Below are 19,205 nucleotides of genomic sequence, written 5' to 3'. Positions count from 1 at the left end.
TTTTTTTTTTTTCTGTCCATGCCGTGCAGCTAGTGGGATCTCAGCTCCCCAACCAGGAACTAAACCCTGGCCACAGCACTGAAAGCCCAGAAGCCTAACCACAAGGCCTTCAGGGAATTCCTTTATGCTTCTTTCTAAGCCCTTCTTTTCCAGAGACACATACAGTGGTATGTTATTTACAGATAAAATCAGATGTTTTGGATTTATTTCAAAATAATTCAGTGTGAACAGATGTGGGGGTAGGGTGTGGAGAATGTTCAGTTCAGTCGTTCAGTCGTGTCTGACTCTTTGCGACCCCATGAATCGCAGCACAATAGGCCTCCCTGTCCATCACCAACTCCCAGAGTTCACTCAAACTCAAGCCCATGGAGTCGGTGATGCCATCCAGCCATCTTGTCCTCTGTCGTCCCCTTCTCCTGCTGCCCCCAATCCCTCCCAGCATCAGGGTCTTTTCCAATGAGTCAGCTCTTCATATGAGGTGGCCAAAGAACTGGAGTTTCAGCCTCAGCATCAGTCCTTTCAATGAACACCCAGGACTGATCTCCTTTAGGATGGAGGTTGGTCGTAACTTGCCTTCCAAGGAGTAAGTGTCTTTTAATTTCATGGCTGGAATCACCATCTGCAGTGATTTTGGAGTCTCCCAAAATAAAGTCTGACACTGTTTCCACTGTTTCCCCATCTATTTCCACGATGGGACCAGATGCCATGATCTTCGTTTTCTGAATGTTGAGCTTTAGGCCAACTTTTCCACTCTCCTCTTTCACTTTCATCAAGAGGCTTCACTTTCTGCCATAAGGGTGGTGTCATCTGCATATCTGAGGTGACTGACATTTCTCCCGGCAATCTTGATTCCAGCTTGTGTTTCTTCCAGCCCAGCGTTTCTCATGATGTACCCTGCATATAAGTTAAATAAGCAGGGTGACAATATACAGCCTTGACGTACTCCTTTTCTCTTTGGAACCAGTCTGTTGTTCCATGTCCAATTTTAACTGTTACTTCCTGACCTGCATATAGGTTTCTCAAGAGGCAGGTCAGGTGGTCTGGTATGCCTATCTCTTTCAGAATTTTCCAGTTTATTGTGATCCACACAGTCAAAGGCTTTGGCAGAAATAGATGTTTTTCTGGAACTCTCTTGCTTTTTCCATGATCCAGAGGATGTTGGCAATTTGATCTCTGGTTCCTCTGCCTTTTCTAAAACCAGCTTGAACATCAGGGAGTTCATGGTTCACGTATTGCTGAAGCCTGGCTTGGAGAATTTTGAGCATTACTTTACTAGCGTGTGAGATGAGTGCAATTGTGCAGTAGTTTGAGCATTCTTTGGCATTGCCTTTCTTTGGAATTGAATGAAAACTGACCTTTTCCGGTCCTGTGGCCACTGCTGAGTTTTCCAAATTTGCTGGCATATTGAGTGCAGCACTTTCACAGCATCATTCTAGAACCTCCCAACAAGCTCTCAAGGTGGAGGATGTTATAGATTAAATAAGACTAGAGGTGTGTTACAGATGAAGTAAGATGGGCCATGTGTTGAAACTGCTAAAGATGAGTGATATATACATCCGGATTCACTTTAGTATTCTCCTTTGGTATATGCTGGAGAATGGACACAATTCAAAGTTAGAAAAAACAGAAACAGAAGCACCTCCCCATGGCACTGAAGCTTCCCTGACAGCTCACAGTGCTCTGTGGGAGTATCTGTTATACGTGAGCATATCTTCACTAACAAACTAGTGAGCATATCTAGACCCCAGAATTAAATCCAGATAATGTCTCTTTCAAGTGAAAAAACCAAAAAAAAAAAAACTGATAGAATTTCCCTAAATTAGACAGAAAGATAGTTCTACATCCTAAGGTTCCCCGAATACCTATATGCTACTTCAATGATTAATTTTCTTCAAACCTGGTATAATATTGGGTTTTTTGTTTCAACACTGAACTTCCTGATGTTCAAGCTGGTTTTAGAAAAGGAAGAGGAACCAGAGATCAAATTGTCAACATCCACTAGATCATGGAAAAAGCAAGAGAGTTCCAGGAAAACATCTGTTTCTGCTTTATTGACTATGCCAAAGCCTTTGACTGTGTGGATCACAATAAACTGTGGAAAATTCTGAAAGAGATGGGAATACCAGACCACCTGACCTGCCTCTTGAGAAACCTGTATGCAGGTCAGGAAGCAACAGTTAGAACTGGACATGGAACAACAGACTGGTTCCAAATAGGAAAAGGAGTCCGTCAAGGCTGTATATTGTCACCCTGCTTATTTAACTTCTATGCAGAGTCCATCATGAGAAACGCTGGGCTGGAAGAAACACAAGCTGGAATCAAGATTGCCGGGAGAAATGTCAATCACCTCAGATATGCAGATGACACCACCCTTATGGCATAAAGTGAAGAGGAACTAAAAAGCCTCTTGAAAGTGAAAGTGGAGAGTGAAAAAGTTGGCCTAAAGCTCAACATTAAGAAAACGAAGATCATGGCATCTGGTCCCATCACTTCATGGGAAATGGATGGGGAAACAGTGGAAACAGTGTCAGACTTTATTTTTGGGGGCTGCAAAATCACTGCAGATGGTGACTGCAGCCATGAAATTAAAAGACGCTTACTCCTTGGAAGAAAAGTTATGACCAACCTACATAGTATATTCAAAAGCAGAGACATTACTTTGCCGACTAAGGTCCGTCTAGTCAAGGCTATGGTTTTTCCTGTGGTCGTGTATGGATGTGAGAGTTGGACTGTGAAGAAGGCTGAGCACTGAAGAATTGATGCTTTTGAACTGTGGTGTTGGAGAAGACTCTTGAGAGTCCCTTGGACTGCAAGGAGATCCAACCAGTCCATTCTGAAGGAGATCAGCCCTGGGATTTCTTTGGAGGGAATGATGCTAAAGCTGAAACTCCAGTACTTTGGCCACCTCATGTGAAGAGTTGACTCATTGGAAAAGACTCTGATGCTGAGAGGGATTGGGGGCAGGAGGAGAAGGGGACGACAGAGGATGAGATGGCTGGATGGCATCACGGACTCGATTGACGTGAATCTGAGTGAACTCTGGGAGATGGTGATGGACAGAGAGGCCTGGTGTGTTGCGATTCATGGGCTCGCAAAGAGTGGGACACGACTGAGCAACTGAACTGAACTCATAGGGTGAGTTCAGCATTACAACGAACAGGTCTGTCCACCTGGAGTCTCTTCTCTGTAAACTGTCTCTGCCCTTTGCCCCAAGGCACCCATATTTGCACTACTATCTAATCCTGGTTACAGGTGATTTGACCCAGGACAGCCAACGCACTGATTAGACAGAGGAGAGTTCTCACTCCCTCCAGCATCAACCAAAATCCTGTCCAGCAAGTCTGCAGGAGAGCGAGTCCTGTAAAGTTACACTGGTGCAGGCCTGGAGTCGATGCTGGGTCCAGGGAGACAGAGCAGGAGGAATGAGAACTGCCTGGATGGGTGGCTGACAAAGCAGCTCTGGTCCCTAGCAAGCTGCCTGTCTCCTTCCTTGAGCTAGCATTAGTAGGTTTTGGCTCACGGCAACTAAATGATTTCTGACAAAGATAAATGCAGAGTGAGTTTAACTTGAGCTCCGTATCAGGAATTTAGAAGGCCAAGCAACCAAATGACCCAGTTCCAACTAAAAGAATCTCATAGCATGGACCAGCATTCTGGAAAGCTGATCTCAGTTTCTCCTTTGGAGAGAAGGCTCCTGAATCCTTTTCTTTAAGAGAATATACTGAAGTACTTAGTGTTGAAATAAAGAGGTATGATATTTTCTTTAAAGTATCCCAGCCAAAAAAAAAAAAAGGGGGGGGGGGACTCACTGAAACAAGAATAGCAGAATGTTGCAACCGGTTGAGCTGAGTGAGCAAAGGGCTAAGGGTATTTCCTCTTTGATTTTGTAATGATTTGCAAATTCCCATAGTAAAAATAAAAAATAACACAACAAATACCTAACAAACACAGAACTCACACAAGAATAGAAAGCATGTATATTTTTTATGATATTCACTTCAGAAGCTGAAATGATAGCAGTAAAAACAAGATTCCAGGTAACTAGATCTACTTAAACTTTGAGAAAAAAATATTCTATGCATTGGGAGAAAAGAGAGAGAATTCAGGTGAGCTTATATAGTCTTATTTGTCACAACCCCCCTACATGAATTATTGGAGCCCTCCTCACAGATAAGCACAACTCTGCCCCTTGGTCTCTGGTGAAGGGGAACAGCTGGCGCCTCAGCTGTGAGGCCCCCGACCCCACAGACCTGGAAGCCTGTGGGCTGGTCCAGGTACTCATTTTTTCAGGCACCTGTCCTCTTTGAGAACGTTTAATTACCTGGAAAATCCTGTCCACCTGCTTCTCCTGCAGTTTATGGGGCAGGTTATTGTGAAAATAGCTGTAGAATTAGAAAACTCTCACAAATGTAAAATGACATCACTTCTGAGGAGACTGTGAAAGCTTTACAATTAAGAAGTCCTACTACAACCCATTCTAGTTATATTCCTGGATAATTACAAGAATATTTCAGTGGAGGAAGAATGTGTCCAGCTGCGTACTTTAGCCCAGGCTGTGACAATGGTGTTATTAGGGGGAATGCAAGGCACTGCTGCCACCCATCAGCTTACAGTGTTCTCGGTTTAGGATCAACACAGCCTGCATCTCTCTGCACCATCATAACAACACAAAGGACACGCACAGTAATAATCTCAGAACGCTGGGCTCACGAGGAACAGAAGCTGTGGTGCTATCCTAGCTCAAATTCCTTTTTGCAAATAGCTTACTGCATGTCAGAGCAGGTTGTAGAGTGTCTGACTAATGGATGGCAGCATCTTTGGCCGTCCCAAGTAAGAATGCATCTGGAGCCAGCAAGTCCCTACCTGCAGCTGTTTAAGCTGGGTGCGGAGCTCACTGTTTTCTTGTTCTTTTTCTTCCGAGAGCTGGGCTTTTCCCAGGGCATTCTTGAGGGCTTGTTTTTCTTTCTCAAGTTCTGTTTGTAGAGTTGACTGTTCTAGCTATTGCCATAGGAAACAATGATACAAAAAAGTAAAATAGCAATAATTTATGATCTTATAAGGCATAAACTGAAGGGACTTAGCACGTCTGCATAAACTTACATACACATGCAATCCCTTGGGAGCCTTGGTTTTATAATTCAGTTCTATGTTTGTACCTCCAAATTAAAAGGCTCAAGGTAGGGTTTTCACAGGCCTCCTTCAACTATTAACACATAAGGACGGGTAAGCATCAGAATCTCCAGGAGGGAGCCCAGACACCAACCTTTAAGAGCTCTGTGAGGGAGTCAACAACTACTGCTCTCCCTTCCCTTAGACCCACATTTCTTACACTGTGGTCTCAGCCACCTGCACCAAATCACTGGGCACGCTTGTTAAACACGTAGAGGCCCGGTCTCCATCTCAGACTTGATGGGCCAGAGTTTCTAGGACATGGCCCAGGAATCTGCTTTTAACATGCATCACAAGTGACTTCAATAACTAAAAGGTGCCAGTCAGAGGCCTGTACAGCCGAGAGAGAAGGACTGTCACCCCCGTGCTCTCCACGTGCGGCTGGAAGACCAGTGCTGGTAGTCTTGATGCCAAGGAAGGGAATGCCCTTTTAAATGCCATATGAATTTGAGAAAAGGCCTATTTTTGTCAAGACTTATAAGAAAAATTAAAAAAGGACAAGGGAAGTACAAAAGAGTTTTAAGCTAGTAAGGGCTGGCTTAAACATTTAAATTTTATTTCAAAGGAGATATCTAGAAATTGTATTTACTATTACAAAATATATTAATATTTATTTATATAAATATATTTATATAAATATATTATTTATATTAATATTTACTGCTATTTTATTGTTTTTCTTCCCAATCTCCTCTTTTCCACACTCTTTATAAAACTTGGTACTCTTAAGAAATATAATGCTGTCAATCAGTAAATGGTCATTTAGTATCTAATAAGTAAACGAATGGAAAGTAACACAATTACTATAATAAGCCAACCTATTTTTATTTCCTTTTCTAATCATATGAAAGCAATTTTACATGAATTCCTGGGATTCAAACTAATTCAATTTTTAATTAACTACCTTATTCTTAATTGACACATAACTGATTTATAATGTTTCAGTGTACAAATATACACCTGTTCTTTTTCAGATTCTTTCCCATTATAGGTTATTATAAGATACTACTTACAGTTCCCTGTGCTACAGGGGGGTCCTTGGTTGCCTATTTTAAATACAGTAGCGTGTATATATTAATACCAAATTCCCAATTTATCTGTCCTCTTCCCTTTCCCCTTTGGTAGCCATGAATCTGTCTTCTACGACTATGAGTCCATTTCTATTTTGTAAATAAGTTCACCTGTATCATTTTTTTTGATTCCACATGTAAGTGATCTGTGCTAACTGTCTTTCTCTGATTTACTTCACTTGGTAATGGTCATCTCTCGGCCTCTCCACTTGACTGCAAATGGTATTTCATCCCCTTTTATGGCTAAGTAACATCACACACACACTGCATCTTCTTTGTCCATTCATCTGTTTACGTTCAAGTTGCTCCCAAAGTCTTGGTTACTGCATCAATAAACAGTGCTGCTGTGAACACAAGCATGCACGTGTCTTCTCAAATAGTTTTCCTCTTTTCCAGATATAGATCCAGGAGTGGGACTGCTGGATCATACAGTAACTTTTCAGTTTTTTAAGAATCCTCCATACTGTTCTCCATAGTGGCTGTACCAACTTACACTCCCCCAAGAGTGCAGGAGGCCCCCTTTTCCCCAGGCCCTCTCCAGCATCTACTGTTCGTAGATGATGGGCATTCTGACTAGTGTGAGGTGGTACCTCACTGTAGTTTTGATTTTGTTTTTCTAATAATTAGCAATGTTGAGCATCTTTTCCTGTGCCTGTTTCAAACTATCTTACCTTACTTAACTTTCACCCAGTGAGAAGCTATTAACCCTCCTCAGGTGCAGGTACTGGAACAGGCACCTGCAATCTGGGCATTCACTGTGCTCTGAGTCTAGCAGGAGAGATGGACAATCTAAACAGATTCTGATTTCACATGCAGGATAAAATGCTTTGAGCACAAGTTAAAGGAAAATCAGAGTCCTGAACCCAGAGTTTCAGCAGATACAGTGGAAGGTCTGAGTGGGCTTCCTGGTAGAAAATGCAACCCATTTGTCTAACAGCTAAACAAAATTGTATCTTAACGAGATCAAGAATGTACTATAACTGGTCACTGTCTGCCTCTCTGCCCTTATTTCTCACTCTCATTCCCTACTCCTCTCCTCATCCCTGGCATATTGGAGGCATACTTTCAGCGTTTCAAATGCATTATGCTCTCTCTCCTGCCTCTCCGCCTAGAACACATCCCTTACCTCTGCTCATCTCGCCCCTGCTCCCCCTGCACAGCCAAACCCTAGTCATCTTCCAAGTCTCGGCTGAAACATCATTACCATGGGCAGTTTTCCCTGACCACTGCTCCCCGAGCACAGGGCCCTACCCCTTTCTCCCTCTAACACCTGTTTCACCCACCAGACTGTCAGCTTCACAAGGACAGTAACCATGGCTGTGCTTCTCTCTACAGCACCCAGGGCATCTGGTCTTTAATGGCCAATCAATAAGTATTTATTGGGTGAATAAATGTTTATCTAATTTTCAAGGTATAATTTAAACTTGTGGATGTTTCACCCAAACAAAACAGAAAGTAGCACAGTAAAATTTACCATCAACTTGAAAGAGGTCTCTTGAAGCTGGTTTGAGAAAGAAAAACTAGAATTTAGTGATTACCAACTGCTAGTGCTCCCTGTCCACTGTCTCACTTATCCTCACCATAGCTCTCATGACAGAAGAAGTAAGTGTAAGTATCCGTCAGAAGCTCAGAGCCATGAGGTGACTTGCCCACGTTCACACAGGGGTCATACTTGCGCTCAGGCCGTCTGACTCCAAACATGTGCTCTTCTCACCGTGTCACACTGTTGTTTAGTTGCTGAGCTGTGTCTGACTCTTCTGTGACCCCATGGACTGTAGCCTGCCAGGGTCCTCTTGTCTATAGGGCTTCTCAGGCAAGAACACTGGAGCGGGCTGCCACTTCCATCTCCAGGGATCTTCCCAACCCAGGGCTTGATCGCACCCGCGTCTCCTGCATTGTGGGTGGATGCTTTAACACTGAGCCACCGGGGAGGCCCATCAGTCCACATGGGCTTAAAAAGGGTTTAATATTAGCGCAAATGAAAGGAAAGCTGTTGTGTTAAGGCCCAGACTACTTGGTTTCTACATGGCTTCATGCTCTTACTCACCTGGCTGAGCCTTGCTAGTTTTCCCAGCTCTTCTTTGAGCTGGCTGGCTTCGGCCTCTCTCATCCTGAGCTGCGCCTCTAACTCAGCCTCGTAGGCACTGAGGTCTCCGTGGGTCTGCTGCAGGGACGCATTCACCTCATGCTGCTCTTGCAGGGCACTTTCTAGCTCTGCAAGCTCCTGCAAGGATTCAGTGTATGTTTAAGTGCAGAACCCTCATTGTGCTGCTTAAGCATCTGCAAGTCATTATAAGTAACCCGAGCACTTACACCAAATGCTGGCCAGCCACTGCTGCCCAGGCACAGGCAGCATTCACTGGCGACACGATGAGGCTGCAGGCTGTGTGAGTCTAGGTTGGAAAACAAAACCCTGACTGTTATCAGAAAAGTCAGCAAGCTACAACGTGTTTTTCAGAGTAACCAGCTGTGATCCTTTAAACGAGTCTTATGTATTCATAAAAGAAAAAAAAAGAGGATAAAATTTAAGGCCTATTTTCCTTCAGACACTGGAATAAATATTTTTACATTCGTTATTTCACTATACCCTCATAGTAACTATGTAAGGCAAGGTATTATCCCAGATTTACAGATGAGGAAAAGGAGAATGAACATCGAGGTAAACAGCACCGGGCTGTGCAGCTAAAAAAACGATGAGTCAGAATGTGAACTGAGAGTTCTGACTCCAAAGCCGAGACTTTCTATTGAACCATAGCATGTTCACTTACCAGAAGAACAAAACGGGACCAGCACTCTCTAATGTTAAGGATGACAGAGAAACTTAAATGAATGTTGACAAGTATAGTACATATTGATTAGTATGCCACAGTTCTGATCCATTTTAGTCCATTTTTTTAATGATTAAACATTATAATTTTCATCTATTTATTTGGGATCTTGAAGAATTAGACCAAACTGCTCTGGATTACAAAGGAGCATCTTGTGATGAGGACTTCTACAGAAGAGTTTCTCAGTGGGTGATAACAGACCAGCTGGCATCTGAATCATCTGGGCTGCTGGTCCAGGATGCAGATTCTCCATAAAACCAGCAGAGAATTAATATCCAGAATATATAAAGAGCTTCTACAAATCATTAAGAAAAAGACAGGCAATCCAACAGAAAAAAGTGGGCAAAGAACATGAAGAGGGAATTCACTGGAGAGAAAAACTGAACAGCAAATAAACAGATGAAAAGTACTTAACTTCTCCAGTAATTAGGGGCAAGTGTAGTTAAAACAAGACATTACTTTGCACAGAGCATCGAGGAACAAGTTAAACCAACCATGAGGAGACAATCAGACACACCTAGAAGGTGGGACACCATCCAGAACTACTGGTGGGTTCTACACAGACACACACAGCTGTACAACTCACCCTTGGCATAAACGGGAAAATGGCTCAGAGAGTAAGCAGTATGAAGGAACTGCTGTTGATTTTCTAATTTTCTAGGTGCAATAAGGGTTTCATAGTGATGGAAGAAAATAGCCTCGTTTTAAAGAGATGTGGACTAAAGGGATGATGTCTTAACACCTGCAACTTTCAAATGACCCAGCAAAATATATATATATATATATATATGGTAAACTATTTGTTTAATTTAGGAGAGCACACAGAAGCTCAGTGAACTCTTCTTTCAACTTTCCTGTAAAAGTTAAAAAAACACAAAGATCATTTCAAATCTAGCAGATTGGGAAACATTAAGTCTGGCAAAATATTATATTTCCTGAATTTGATCCTTATTCTGTGCTTTCGTTAGAAAATGTCCTTGTTCTTAGGAAAGAAATGCTTAAGTATTTCAAAGCTAAAGAGCATGATTGCCTACAACTAATTCTAACATGATTAGGAAAAAAATTTATATAAAAATATACATAAAATCATGTAAAATTAAATATGAGATAAAGCAAACCTGCTAAGTATTAATTGGTGACTCTGAATGGAAATTACAGTGAGTTATTCTTGCAGCTCTCCTGTGTGCTTGAAACCATTTCAAAATTGAGGCTTTTACAGAACGAAAGTCAGATGGCAAGCACGTGTAATGGCAGCCTTCACACTGCGGGTGGAGCAGAAACTCGCAGAGTGAACATGGACAGCCATTCGATGACGTCTAGTGAACTGGAGGAGGCGCACGTACCTTGACCCCCAGTCCCCTGTAAGCACAGTCCCCATGCTCCAGATATATATAAGAATGTCACTCTCAGTATCATAATAGCGAAAGACTAGAAACCATCTCAATATCCCCCAAGAAGAGGAGGAATAAGCAATAAATTCTGTGGCATACACAGACAATGGGATGCTCCATACATCAAAATAAATAAAATAGAGCTGAATGTATCACTGTGCACAATTCTCAAAAATATAAACATGAAGGAAGAAAGGAAGTGGCCAAAGAATACACTATGTGCTTTTTATATAAATCCTAAAATGATGCAAAACAATACTACATATTTGTATAGATGGACACACATAAAATAAAAGAAGAGATATACAGGGAAATAATAGCCATACCCAGGGTTTTGCTACTTCTAGGAGGCAGTACACAGAGGGCTTCAAGTATGTCTGTTTTATTTTTTAAGCTGAGTTGTTGGTACATGGTGCTCAATATTTTTGATATTCTTATACGCCTGATAAATTTCATAACATTAAAACACATTAATTCAAATTTCCAAAGACAGCCCTACTGGGGATGAGGTTTGGGAATCTGGATTCTCTTGCAGTATAAAGTCTGCCAAACGACTGAAACAAAGCAAGTGAAATCTCTGAATGAAGGGCAACAAATCAAGCATGGGAGGGTTTGATTTACGACGCTGTGCCCATCTTGTTACCTGCAAAATGACACTAACATCATGAAGTAATAACAACAAGAATAAGAAAAATCATGTTGTACTTAATTTTGCTGCACAAATAATAAAATATGAACATCTAATATAGTAATTATAATAGCTGTTGCTAAGTCGCTTCAGCTGTGTCCGACTCTGTGTGACCCCGTAGACTGCAGCCTACCAGGCTCCCCCGTCCCTGGGATTCTCCAGGCAAGAACACTGGAGTGGGTTGCCATTTCCTTCTCCAATGCATGAAAGTGAAAAGTGAAAGTGAAGTCGCTCAGTCATGTCCGACTCTTCACAACCCCATGGACTGTAGCCCACCAGGCTCCTCCATCCATGGGATTTTCCAGACAAGAGCACTGGAGTGGGGTGCCATTGCCTTCTCCTATTATAACAGCTACACTTTCTTATTCTTTCAAGCTATTTGAGCACAGTACTTTTCAGGGATAGAAATTCTGCTAAAATAATCTTCCTTTTCTTAGTAAAGTAAAAAAAAATCATTCCAAGCACATTGCAAAGGGGAAAAAAGCCCAAAACACAGGACAGCCACTGCCGCTTCTGCCACTTCCAACCGCAGTGTCGCCAACGTCCTTAACTTCATTTGGGCACCATCTACTTCTGAGGCTAAGGAGAGCAGACAAGAAGAGACAAATCATACCTTCCTCATGTTTTCTGCATCTAAGGCAACTATTTCCAGTTGGTCCCTTTCCTGCTCAACCTCGGTCAACCTTTGCAGCAACACCTCTTTCTCATCCTGCAGCCTTCTGCACTCACTCTGGGCCTGAGCAGCCTGGCCCTTCACAGTCCCCAGGTACTCTTGCAGCCCACTGATGACGCCTTCTAAGTCCTTCTTCAGGGCTTCATTTGCTGCTATCTGGCCTAAGCAAGACAGAGAAAGGGAAGGTGATGATCTATACAAGAAGATGCTTTCAGGATACATTATTACTGCATTTAGACTCCTTAGCTATTTGTTACTAGCTAAGAATGAGATTTGATTCTAATAATGATTTCCTATCTTATTTTTCATATTTAAGATACAATAATAGCTTCCCCCCTATTATCCATGGTACGGGAGTATCAAGCATGTATACAATAAAAATAGTATAATCATTGGCATTGCTTATGAAATGCTTTAATTCATGCTGTAAAAAGTTTCAAGTAGTAATTTCCAAATAAAATAATGAAGAATGTGCAACAAAACTGAGATCTTACTACTGGACACACGAAACAAAACCAAGTCAAATCCAAGATTAGCAGCATCAACCTATAACCTGAAGACTTAAAAAAACAACAACCAATCACATACTGGGTGATTGCCTACTATGTCCAGGCACTTTATGAACACTATCTCATTTAAACCTCTCTAAAACTAAATGATCAGGACAAAAATAACTTGTCCCAGGTGACACAGCTGATAACAGCAAAACGAGGCTTGGGATCTTTTTACACCAAGCCAAGGTTCTTTTCACTACCGTCTAGCATCTTCCTCTTCCACTGTTTCGGCAATGTCACAACTTAATTTGCATTCCAAAAATAGAGTCTAAAATTCTTTTCTGCACTCTCCTTATAACCAGACACTGAGTGCTTGATAGCAGGGATAAGTGACAAGGATTTTATGCCTTAGAAGAAGACAATCACGTACCAGTGTTTATCATGATCACGTATGCACTTCCTGCCACAGTGACCTGACTCATTAGGACATCAACCCAAGAAAACCAAAATAAAAATTTTTAACTTTATTAACCATTTTTGAGAACTCTGTAAATATTTCCCTATCAAATACTAGCACTAACAGCTGAAGTATATTCAGCTAATATTTGGATTAATGCCTGTCATTTGTCTTTTACTAACACTGAAACTGATATACCTCAAATCCTGCTTAGAATTCTCACCTTCAGTAAGCTGTTGTTCAAGGTCCTTAATCTCTTCAGTTTCTTTAGCAATTCTAGAAAGTATCTCGTCCAAACGGCTTTCAAGTTGTTTGTACTGCTTGTTCATAATGTCAAACTGTTGTTCTTTACCCCTTTTCTGAGCCTTCATATGGCACTAAATTGAAAAAAAAATAATCCAAATTCTTTTAATGTTTATAAAAATAATAATCCTTAATAACATTTCTAAGGAAGAATGGAAAAGAAAATGTAACGATTTGCATCTGTTCTGTGTCAGACACTGTGTTGTTTTCACATGAGCTGCTTTCTCTGAGACCCCATGGACTGCAGCACGCCAGGCCTCCCTGTCCATCACCCACCCCTGGGGCTTGCTCAGCCTCATGTCCATCAAGTCAGTGATGCCATCCAACCATCTCATCCTCTGTCGTCCCCTTCTCCTCCGGTCTTTAATCTTTCCCAACATTAAGGTCTTTTCCAACGAATCAGCTCTTCGCATCAGGTAGCCAAAGTATTGGAGCTTCAGCGTCAGCATCAGTCCTTCCAATGAATATTCAGGACTGATTTCCTTTAGGATTGACTGGTTTGATCTCCTTGAAGTTGAAGAGACTCTCAAGAGCCTTCTCCAACTCCATAGTTCAAAAGCATCAATTCTTTGGCACTCAGCATTCTTTATGGTCCAACTCTTACACCCATACATGACTACAGGAAAAACCATAGCTTTGACTAGATGGATCTTTGTCAGCAAAATAATGTTTTTATAATATTTTGGGGGAGATAGAGACATGAAATAAACTCTTCCTTAGAATTCAATTTTATTTCCAATTCTTTATACAAAGAAACATTTTGCTTTTAAGTTCTATAAACTGGGAGCTGAGAGAGACCTCAAAGACCATTTAGGCCAGTGATCCTCAAGACGGAGGGCCCTATGGAGGCACGCCCTTCTCCTCCAACCACTACATATATTCCTGGTAGAAAAAAAAGCTTTCACACACCCACATATACCTTGACAGTCATTGCTTTAGGGAGCTGCTGTTAACTGAAAGGACTGGATTGCATTTCTCAGGTATGCTGGGATAAAACCCTGAGAACCAATGCTCTAGTCTACCTCTTTCTTTCACGCCTGAGGATGGAATCTCAGGTCCACCAAATGACTTGCCCAGGTCTCCTTAGGCGACTGTTCATATGGAGACAAAATGATTCTCCAGAGAACCTGTGTCCTCCCACACACACTCTCAGAGCTCTAGCTTGCCCCCACAGGATCAGAGGAACAGGACAAAAATAAATCAAGAGAAAGTGATCAGGAGAAAGAGCTACATCCATCTGAGTAACAAACTCCATTCTTCTCAAGTCTAAGACTGTAATTTCACTATAAAAGAACAGTCCTCAGCTTTATATGCTGTTGCCTCCAAAGACAAGAAAAAAAGTCTCTTCATTTCTGAAGAACAGATGAGAGCCAGCTTGACTCAGTGGGATTTTCAAAACTCCTCCTACTCTCCCAAAATACCCATCTGAAATCTTTCTCAAAAGGTAACTAAAGATAAAAGCTTAAATTCTAAGTAAATTTAGGATTTTTGTGGCTCAGAGTAAATTTTTAAAATCTTCTGCCCTCATACTTGTATCAATAAATCTTAAAAATTCACCATTAAAACTTCTACTGAAATCTCTACATGCAGGACAAAAAATTAGTTCAATACGTCAATGATCTGCATTAAACACATGGGAGCAAAAGTATATTCAGCGATTTTCCCTACCGTGGAGCTCACAATAGAGGTATTGTAAAAACAGGAACTTACATCTCTGACTCCTCCTCCTTTCTAAGTCCTCGTACAGCGAGCGAGAGAGAAAATGGTCATACCTTAACTTAGAATGTGTCCTGTTAAAACTGAGCCGTTGAGAACAGAGGAGCTGTGGGCGGAACGCTTTCTAATGTTGCCTTGAAACTCATGTGCACTTCCCTCTCTGACAGCCACATTTTTGTAAGCGCCTCCGAGCCTCTAACCTCCCAGCACTTCAAACCACATTCCTGGCGGAGGCTGAGCGGCAACCCGGCCCGTCCAATCGCAAGCAGCCTCTGCAAGCAGGCCCCACCCTCCACGCTTTAAATCACAACACAGGAAGCTCCCCCAGGCCAATCACGAAAACGTCTGCAACAGATTACTACAGGCTGATTCCCTCCAGGGGTACTGTTACCTTTTGCTTCCATAGGGCATAGCTAGATAGTGAACAGGGATACAAATCCCCCCTTATCACATTTGTTCCTTGTTCCTCTGATATTTCTGCTTCTAACTGTGAACCGTTTTCTCTAACTAAAGGGATTTGATTTTTACATAGTATCTTTTGCTTTTGAAAACTAGTTAAATGCTTGCGTTTGTTGAAAACTTGATTAGGCTTGGCACTGATTTAATTTTAAAAGTAATTAAGCTCTAGATTTTTAACTCCTTTGTGAGGAGAAAGTCATCTAGTAGCGTAAGCATGGGCTCTGCCTCTTCCTAAAAGGGAGACTTGGGAAATCATTTCAGTTCAGTTTAGTCGCTCAGTCGTGTCCCACTCTTTGCGACCCCATGAACTGCAGCTTGCCAGGCCTCCCTGTCCATCACCAACTCCCGGAGTTCACTCAGACTCACATCCATTGAGTCAGTGATGCCATCCAGCCGTTTCATCCTCTGTCGTCCCCTTCTCCTCCTGCCCCCAATCCCTCCCAGCATCAGAGTCTTCCAATGAGTCAACTCTTCGCATGAGGCATCCAAAGTACTGGAGCTTCAGCTTCAGCATCATTCCTTCCAGAGAAATCCCAGGGCTGATCTCACTTCTATCTTATTTGTTGTTGTTCAGTCACTAAGTTGAGTCTGATTCTTTTGTGACCCAATGGACTGTATGTAGCCCACCAGACTCCTCTGTCCATGGAATTTTCCAGGCAAGAATACTGGAGTGGGTTGCCATTTCCTTCTCTAGGGGATCTTCCCGACTCAGGGATGGAACCCACATCGCCTGCATTAGCAGGCAGATTGTTTTTTAAATCACTGTGAACTAGGGAAGTCCCCCCCTTCTTTTCTTTTTTTTTTTAATCTTATGCAAGTTAAAAAGTCACCAATCTCATTTGCATGCTGTAATAAAATAAAGTTACTCACAGTATATCCTAAAACCAAGCGCAATGCAAGACACATCACTGTCACTTAATACGTTTCTCATCATATCTCATTTACCGCTTTCTGATCTGTCAAGCTTTTACTTTTAAATTCTATTTGCAATTCAGAAAAATACTTCATCTGATAATAAAGTTAGTCTATATCTGCAGAAAAACATGCGCAATACCATGCTTCTTTCCCTCTTGCTAAACTGTTCACATTTTGCAGCAATAAAATGGGGGCCAGACACTAGCCAATAACGTTAACTTTGTGCAAACCAGAAAAAAAATGCTCCTTCTGGGTAAATGAGCGAAACAGAGACATCCTCTGGTACTGAGACTAAAGCTACAGCCCTAGAACTGAACTTCAGGAGTCTTAAAATCTGGCCTGCATGCTTCATCTCCACTGACACACTGATTGTGACAACCTTCAAAACTTGCATGCCTTTCCTACTTTTCATTTAACCTCTTTCTATATGTAATACTTTACAGACATCCAGCGTGTATTAGACTCCCTGTATGCCAAGACTATCACAGTTGTTTGTTGAAAGCAAACAGACAATCTAGGGTGTAATTCCACTCATAGATCACAGAACTCAAACAGGGAGGAAAGTAGCTTTGTTTGGGTAGTAGCTATAGGCCTATTCTTGACTATTTTCCTTAATGCAATCATTCTAAATGTAGTATTGACCCCTGGGGATACAGTTCCTGTCCTTAGGGGCCTTACACAGGGTGGTCAACTTTTGAGCAAATAAATGTGATAAGGGAAGATATTATAGGCCATCAGTTCAGTTCAGTTCAGTTCAGTTCAGTCGCTCAGTCGTGTCCGACTCTTTGTGACCCCATGAATCGCAGCACGCCAGGCCTCCCTGTCCATCACCATCTCCCAGAGTTCACTCAGACTCATGTCCATCGAGTCCGTGATGCCATCCAGCCATCTCATCCTCGGTCGTCCCCTTCTCCTCCTGCCTCCAATCCCTCCCAGCATCAGGGTCTTTTCCAGTGAGTCAACTCTTCTCATGAGGTGGCCAAAGTACTGGAGTTTCAGCTTTAGCATCATTCCCTCCAAAGAAATCCCAGGGCTGATCTCCTTCAGAATGGACTGGTTGGATCTCCTTGCAGTCCAAGGGACTCTCAAGAGTCTTCTCCAACACCACAGTTCAAAAGCATCAATTCTTCAGTGCTCAGCCTTCTTCACAGTCCAACTCTCACATCCATACACGACCACAGGAAAAACCATAGCCTTGACTAGGCGGACCTTAGTCGGCAAAGTAATGTCTCTGCTTTTGAATATACTATCTAGGTTGGTCATAACTTTTCTTCCAAGGAGTAAGCGTCTTTTAATCTCATGGCTGCAATCACCATCTGCAGTGATTTTGGAGCCCAGAAAAATAAAGTCTGACACTGTTTCCACTGTTTCCCCATCTATTTCCCATGAAGTGATGGGACCAGATGCCATGATCTTCGTTTTCTTAATGTTGAGCTTCAAGCCAACTTTTTCACTCTCCTCTTTCACTTTCATCAAGAGGCTTTTTAGCTCCTCTTCACTTTATGCCATAAGGGTGGTGTCATCTGCATATCTGAGGTGATTGATATTTCTCCTGGCAATCTTGATTCCAGCTTGTGTTTCTTCCAGTCCAGCGTTTCTCAGGATGTACTCTGCATAGAAGTTAAATAAGCAGGGTGACAATATACAGCCTTGACGTACTCCTTTTCCTATTTGGAACCAGTCTGTTGTTCCATGTCCAGTTCTAACTGTTGCTTCCTGACCTGCATACAGATTTCTCAAGAGGCAGGTTAGGTGGTCTGGTATCCCCATCTTTTTCAGAATTTTCCACAGTTTATTGTGATCCACACAGTCAAAGGCTTTGGCATAGTCAATAAAGCAGAAATAGATGTTTTTCTGGAACTCTCTTGCTTTTTCCATGATTCAGCAGATGTTGGCAATTTGATCTCTGGTTCCTCTTCCTTTTCTAAAACCAGCTTGAACATCAGGGAGTTCACGGTTCACGTATTGCTGAAGCCTGGCTTGGAGAATTTTGAGCATTACTTTACTAGCATGTGAGATGAGTGCAATTGCGCGGTAGTTTGAGCATTCTTTTGCATTGCCTTTCTTTGGAATTGGAATCAAAACTGACCTTTTCCAGTCCTGTGGCCACTGCTGAGTTTTCCAAATTTGCTGGCCATATTATATATTATTTAAAACCTCTAATTTTTCATGTGGGCTTCCCAGTGGCTCAGTGGTAAAATATCCGCCTGCAGTGCAGGAGATCAGGTTCAATCTCTGCATTGGGAAGATTCCCTGGAGAAGAAAATGGCAACCCATTCCAGTATTCTTGCCTGGGAAATCCCAGAGGAGCCTGGCAGGTTACAGCTTGGTCACACAACAGTCAGATATGACTTAGTGACTAAATAAAAACAACAAACAATATGTATATACAGACGTTATATATACACACACACACATAAACACGTCGCTCACATTTGTGCATCAAAGTAAGAGATTTTCAGAAAGGACTCTGAGGCTAAAAATGATGAGACATAGTGTCTATTAACAGAAGGGATGATATTCTCACCCCCACAGACCAAGCCAAAGCTCTCTTCATTTACTTACGTGCTTTGGGTCTTTGGAATCCAGACTATCAATAACTCTTTGGAGGTCCTTGATCTCCTCCTGCTTTTCAGCAATTTCTCCTCTTTGCTTTTCCATCTGCATTTCTAGATCAAGGGCTTCCTGGCGTAATTTATTTAAAAGTTGTATCCTGCCACTCAGCTGCTTGAGAAGAAAGTCTTTCTCTGCTTCTGAAATCTAATTCCCCCCACACCCCAATACACAATTAGCAAAGGACAGAAACACTGATTTTCAAATTTATAGAAAACAACTAGCACAATTTTAAAAAAGTATAATTGCATGCTCCATCAGATTTTCTTAGTAAAAGTAAAATGTAAGAGTTATCTCGGCAATCCATTCATAGCTTACACTTTTATCTTTATTACACGTAAAAATGTTTATTTTACAAGAGCTTATGAGAAAATAAATGCAGGTAGTAATGAAACTTTTCATTCTAGTACAAATAACATAAATTAATAA

At 41.8% G+C, this 19,205-nt stretch overlaps 1 protein-coding gene across 1 annotated transcript in view; it reads right to left on the bottom strand.

Moving 5' to 3' along the window:
- Positions 1–19,205, bottom strand: part of CNTRL (centriolin) — an 83,459-nt gene that overhangs the window by 37,165 nt on the left and 27,089 nt on the right. Inside the window, exons 10-14 of the mRNA XM_068973845.1 lie at positions 18,729–18,923; positions 12,994–13,147; positions 11,760–11,980; positions 8,287–8,463; positions 4,864–4,998 (exon numbers count right to left, since the gene is read on the bottom strand). Coding sequence (XP_068829946.1) covers positions 4,864–4,998; positions 8,287–8,463; positions 11,760–11,980; positions 12,994–13,147; positions 18,729–18,923 — 882 coding nt within the window. The remainder of the gene's footprint in view (positions 1–4,863; positions 4,999–8,286; positions 8,464–11,759; positions 11,981–12,993; positions 13,148–18,728; positions 18,924–19,205) is intronic.

Source organism: Capricornis sumatraensis, chromosome 6, assembly GCF_032405125.1.
Source record: "Capricornis sumatraensis isolate serow.1 chromosome 6, serow.2, whole genome shotgun sequence".
Taxonomy (NCBI): Eukaryota; Metazoa; Chordata; class Mammalia; order Artiodactyla; family Bovidae; genus Capricornis; species Capricornis sumatraensis.
Note: the sequence above shows the minus strand (reverse complement) of the source record. Positions and strands in the feature narration are given on the sequence as shown.